Raw genomic sequence first — 6,343 nt, forward strand, 5'->3', positions numbered from 1 at the left:
ACAAAAACAAGGTAAGCAGACCTTTTATTTCTGCTATATTGAACATTATAAAAATACTTAGTGTCCAAACTCCTAGTAATTCATAACCAAAATTGTCTGGCTTACTTAAGGCTTGTTGAGAATCAGACAAGTGAATAAGAGATAAGTGAATAAGAAATAAGTGAATAAGTGAATAAAGATAAGAGTGAACTGAGGTCTGACCACGGTTGCAGCCGACGGGTTGCTCTCCGGTGTCGGATATATATACCTCAGTGCAGGTCTGGGACCTTGAAAGGGTTTATTAGTAACGCCTTTCTAAACAAATTAAAAGGTTAAAGGCCTTGAGAATATTTTTTAGTAATATTCTCTAAACTACAGAAGGGTTAGGAAGGCCCAGAGGACTTTATTAGAAAAGATCCTCTAAAACTTAAAAAGGAGAAGTACTGGTTGGAGTCCAAAGGAGGGGTCCCTTTGATCAATAGGAGAAAACGGATCTCTTCTTAAAACCCCGATGATTTTAGTGTTTTAAATGTTTTGATGTTCTGTTTGATATTGGACACACATAAATACACGCTGAATGCTTGCTGTGGAACACTGGGCAGGACAGTTTGGTTCTCCGTTGTTCACAGATTACACAATTAAAGGAACTAGGTTCCTCTTTTGGTTAAAATAATACACCACACATAGAATTTTTTTTTTACACATTTATTACATACATAAGGAGGGTAATGAGTGACTGCAGGTAATGTATGAAGTGTGAATGAGACGTGTGAACAAGGTGACAACCAACTAGCACCCCTATCAGGAAGCTCTAGGCAAGGTTACCCGCCAGACTCCGGTTTGGTAGAAGCTTGGTAACACCTGAAGGGATATTTCAGTGCTGACTCACCTTTAAAGCAGCGCCCCAGCTGATTAGTGCCTAACAGAGGCAGAAACCCAGCTGGCCCAAATTCTCCTTTAAAATCAATAAAAGAACACTCCTCCATTGACAGTAAAATGGATGGAGAATTAGATCGAGAAACTAATGATGATGGTTGGGGTCCCGGTGTTATTCTTAGCACATTGGGAGAACAATTAACATGTGTTGAGACAGTCATCAACTCCACACACCAGCCTAAAGAAGCAAAAAAGCAGAAAGAGTCATTGAGGAAAACAGCTGAAAGGTTAATGAAAGAAAAGGGAAAGGATGAGGGGAGTAGTGGTAATTGGGGAATAATTTGGCAGAATAAGGCTATGCAGGCAAAAGAGAAAGAGGAAGAAGCCAACTCAGCAGCAGCAGGTGCAGGTGTGATGAGCGGGGTGAGACACAGAAAGGAAGCAGATAAGCACGCAGGCCGCAAAGTTAAATTTAATCACTGGGTGTGTTTATGGGAAACTGCAAAACCACACATGAAGAAAAATAGGTCTCAGCCACCTCCCTATTCTGCCTCAACTCCTCCCTCAGCAGGCATATATCCGGTACTTAATATCTCTGGTGGAATAATGACTATTGGAGAAGAACCGCCCGTAGCTCCAACTCCCATAGATACCAAGCATTTATGCCCAGGAAGCTCCTCTCTGTCGGCGACATCCTCAGCTAGTAGTAGAGCCCCCTCTTCTATGTCCCACTGTTCTGGAACCGGATCTGAGGGCCTAACTGACCCATTTGCGAGCGCACCATTTGCGGTTCGAATGAACAGACAGGAACCCACTGAACAACAATTAACTGATCTAGAAGCAGCATTACGCAGCTGCTTAAATGAACATAGGTCAGTGGTCCAGGTGAATAATCGTGTTGCGTCAGCCCCTCTTTCCCGGTCCAACCCCTTTGCCAGCACTCCTGTCGCTGTTAAAGGAGATCTGACCGCTACTGCAAAAACTGAGCCTGGCACTTCACCAAATGTCACAGTTAACATGTCTTTGGTGGGCCGTCAGGATCCGGAAACACAGATGAGTTTAGCCCACGTTTTTGCTGACACTGCTAACCCACCAGGCGGGGAAGAAACTGAGGATACTGATGATGAACTCAGTGACCTTAACCATACACCCCCCTCTACCTCTCCCAGTTTAGGATATCAGACTAGATCTAAGGGCCCTGTGCCTCAGCCTCCGGGCATGTTTCCCCTGGTCCAGACTAAAGCGCAACGTAGACCAGTGTATCAACCTTATTCATTCGGAGATGTCCAGGCCCTAGTGGACAAACTCCCTGACATAATGGAGGGAGGGAATGCCTGGTTGGCTGGTTTGGATAAATACACAGCTGGACAGGACCTCGCACTGGGAGATTTTAGAGCTATTATAACTAGGTGCACATCCCGATCTCAGGCAGCGGACCTGGAACAAAATGCGGGTACTACCATGCATGAGAACGCGGTGCCACTAATGCAGGCTTTGAGGTTTATTGGACCGGCCCTGCGCAAACAATTCCCACCCAAAAATCAAGGCACCTTACAGAAATTTAAATGGGAGGGAAAGCAAAATCCCACCCATTATCTAAATCAGGCTGTTGAAGACTGGGTGAACCATACAGGTCATCACCCCAGTAGGACTTGTTCACAGAGCATGTGGTTTAGAAGGGCGGTGCTGAGGGGCATTCCGGAGTCAGTAAGCCAGAAAATGGAGGATAATCCTGATTTGCAGGACTGTGACTTTGCAATCTGGAAGAAACATTTGATTTTTAATCTTAACAAAGTGCAGATTAAGTCTGATGATAAAGCGGAGAGCGTCGAAGATTTACAGTTGCAACTGTTGAAGGTTCAGCTGCAGAAAGCTAAAAACGACCTGGGTGGAAAAGGTGACAAGCCTAAAAAGCAGCTTGTGGCCGCTGCGGCTCCCGCTCCTGGTCCAGTTGCCCCTGATTTGTATCCGAACCCATGGCCAGCTGATCCACAGCCCCCCCAGTATGGTGCTTATCACTCCCCGGCCCCTTATGGGCAGAGAGGTTCCCCATTTGGAGGAAACAGAGGTGGTTTCAGGGGAAGGGGTCAGATGGGAGGTGGTAGGGGAGGCCAGATGTATGTTTGTTTCCGGTGTGGACAACCTGGACACTGGGCTAAAGCGTGCCCTTTGAACCCGGCTGCTGGAAGAGGCAGGGGAGCCCGTGGTGGGCCCTATCAGCATCCTGGCCACAGAGGTGGACCTCGTGGTGCTTTAGTTGAAGTGCCCCCGGCCCCACAGATGCCTGTGATGGGGTGGGAGTACTACGAGGGTGGTCCCCAGCTATAGGACACCCCACAGACTGCCCAGGACAGTGAAGGGACAACGGCGGACCCTATGCTGTCCATAACTGTAGATAAAAGAAGAAGCAGCTTTTTAGTGGACACTGGAGCTACGTACTCCACCATTAAGGATGTTGCTCGTGAAAGACTTACTGACACAGTGATTACAGTGGTGGGCATATCTGGGGAACCTAAAACTCTGCCTTACACCGTGCCCCTACCCACAAAGGTTGGAGATCAGACTTTGTTACACAGCTATGTTTGTTCAAAACAGGCGCCTGTGAATTTACTGGGAAGAGACTTGTTGATTAAATTAGGAGCCACAATACTCTGCTCTTCACAAGGCCTAACTGTGACTCTCCCTACTGGGGTTGTGCTTCCCTGTTCTAATGGGCCAGAGGGAGGTGGTCAGTTTCTGCTGCAACCCTCCTCCTGTTTGGCGGACTCTGCTGACATCTACTGGGCATTATTGGAAGTTGAAACACCTGCTGAACCAGGAGTTTGTACTGCTTTTCAGCAATGGCGGCCGTGGCTCTCACTCCTACATCCTTATGTCACTCCCCCTGACCCACCTCATGTTACACTGTTTTATGACAGGCATGACACCACCTGGTACCAGCACATGTTCCAGGAGCAGTGTGAGGGGCGGGCTTGGTCTTTGAACATGTCGTGCATTTTTGCGGCACCGGAGGGAGTGGCAGCAGCGGTTACTTTTACAACAGATCAATTACAGTGGTACATGATGTCTGATGAGGCAGCTCCCCATGTGTCACTGGCCTTACATCCTGGACACCAGGCTAAGGAGCTGGGTGGAATGGTTAAACGTTCCCTTGCGGCCACTGACTGGACACCTACAAAACTCCCACAGGTTTTGTTTTCTCCATCTACCAACACATACCAAATTTTAAATGATTGCTTTAATTCCTCAACACTGCAACATAGAGTGGTCAGCGGGTCACATGGCAGAGAACACACAGACCACTGTGATGCTGCGCCTTTACTCGACTCTCTTCCAGATTGTTTGTGGTCCCATGGACCCACAGATGTAGGTTTAGTTGATGTGGAGCCAGTCTCTTTTCAACTGTCATCTGCTACCCCTTTGTGGCAGCCTCAGTACCCACACAGACCGGAGGCTGAGGCTGGGATTGCAGAAACAATTTCTGGTTTGGTCACTGCCGGTGTCTTGGAGCCCTCCTGCTCTAAGTGGAACACGCCCATCCTACCCGTTGAGAAAAAAGGCACGGGGAAGTTCAGAATGGCACATGATTTGAGAAGGATTAATGCCTTACTTGGCACTCCTACTTTGCCTGTGCCTAATCCTTATGTTGCCTTGACCAACCTCCCACCATCTCATGCCTGGTTCACCTGCATTGACTTGGCTAATGCCTTTTTCTGCCTCCCACTTCGTGAGTCACTGCGTGACATTTTCTCATTTACATTTAGAGGCCGACAATGGCGTTACACTCGCTTACCACAGGGATTTGCCCTCTCCCCAGGACTGTTTAATCAGTGTTTGAAAGAACTTTTACAAACCTGCCCACTACCATCTGACTGTATGTTAATACAATATGTGGATGACCTTTTGCTGTCTGCTCCCACGGCTGACATCTGTTTGGAGGCCACCAGAGTGGTACTTCACCACCTGGCCAACACAGGTTTTAAAGTGAGCAAAAACAAACTACAGATTGCAAGAAAACAGGTTTCTTTTCTAGGCCGCATGGTCTCACAGTCCGGTATTTCCCTGTCCCCAGAACACAGGAACTCCATTTTGCACCATCCAAAACCTCTAACTGTAAAAGACATGTTGTCATTTTTGGGCCTGACTGGTTACAGCAGGACCTATGTCCCAGACTATGTTGGCCTTACTTCCCCTTTGCGCGCTTTGGTAAATGAACAAGGCATGAGAAATCTCTCTGCTCCCCTCTCATGGACTACAGAAACAGAACAGGCGTTTATAAAGTTAAAACAACAGCTTTCTGTCGCCTCTGACCTTGCTGTGCCAGATTATGCTTTGCCTTTTCATCTTGATGTTTCTGGAACTGGAACCCATATCAATGGTATCCTGTTCCAGAAAAAAGGGGGAGAGAGAAAAGTGTTGACATATGTAAGCGTAATGCTTGACAACACTGAAAAACGCCACCCACCGTGCACACAACACGTTTCTGGACTTGCAAAAATCATTCAGAAAACAGCACACATAGTGATGAACCACCCACTAAAAATCTTGACATCACACAGTGTGGTGGCCTACGTCTCTTCACAGGCCTTCACACTCACTTCACTCAGGCAGAGACGCCTCAGTACCATTTTGGAAGCACCACACATCACCTACTCACATGAAGGCATAAACATGGCTGATCACATGGGATCGGGGGAACCACATATGTGTGAAGAGGTTGTGCAGGTACAGGAGAAAATCAGGCCAGATTTGCAGGCAGAACCTCTAATGGATGCAGAAAAAGATTGGTTCACAGATGGATGTTGTTTCAGAACTGAAAGTGGAATGTTGAAGGCTGCATGGGCAATAGTGGAACAGACAGACATGAGATGGAAAACAGTGAAGGCAGAGCAGTTGACAGGACAACAGTCTGCACAGAGAGCTGAACTGAGAGCGGTGATTGAAGCCTTAAGGATGGGAAAGGGACAGAAAGTGAATATATACAGTGATTCAGCTTATGCTGTGGGAGCAGTGCATGTGGAGCTCAAGCAGTGGCTAAGAGCTGGTTTTTTGACAGCCAGCGGAAAGCCTATTAAACATGAGATAGAAATGAGGGAATTAGCGGAAGCACTGTTGTTACCTGTTAAGGTGGCAGTGGTAAAATGCAAAGGACACAGTGCCGGAGTGGATTTAGTGGCATTAGGTAACAAACAGGCCGACTTAGTAGCTAAGCAGACAGCTGGTTACTTACCCTCCCTGATTATGGTAATGGACCCAGAAGCCACACCCCCTCCAGAAAGACCACCCATACAACTAGGCCTAGCCACAATCAGAGAGTTACAGGACAAAGCCAGCCCCCAGGAAAAATCCTTATGGGTAACAAGAGGAGCCACAAACACAGATGTGTGGCGTGGCCCAGATGGAAGGCCCATTCTACCGCCAGGGGTCAGACAGACAGCAATGGAAGAGGCACATGGAGTGGGGCATGTGGGACCTGCACAAATGATGA

The 6,343-nt window shown here is 47.5% G+C and overlaps 1 protein-coding gene across 1 annotated transcript; it reads left to right on the top strand.

The window, feature by feature from the left end:
* The first annotated feature begins 266 nt into the window (after window positions 1-266).
* Window positions 267-3,183, top strand: LOC146708898 (uncharacterized). The gene has a single exon (XM_085455773.1). The coding sequence runs from the start codon at window positions 976-978 to the stop codon at window positions 3,181-3,183; it is 2,208 nt and encodes a 735-aa protein (XP_085311899.1). The 5' UTR covers window positions 267-975.
* Window positions 3,184-6,343: the final 3,160 nt, after the last annotated feature.

Source organism: Copadichromis virginalis, linkage group LG5 (assembly GCF_057382275.1).
Source record: "Copadichromis virginalis isolate Kocher_CV1m ecotype Utaka linkage group LG5, C_Virginalis_male_GT1.1, whole genome shotgun sequence".
In the NCBI taxonomy this organism is placed as follows: Eukaryota; Metazoa; Chordata; class Actinopteri; order Cichliformes; family Cichlidae; genus Copadichromis; species Copadichromis virginalis.

Excerpts from the sequence above, each read along its gene's own strand:
- LOC146708898 (XM_085455773.1), top strand. The coding sequence starts at position 976 with ATGGATGGAGAATTAGATCGAGAAACTAATGATGATGGTTGGGGTCCC.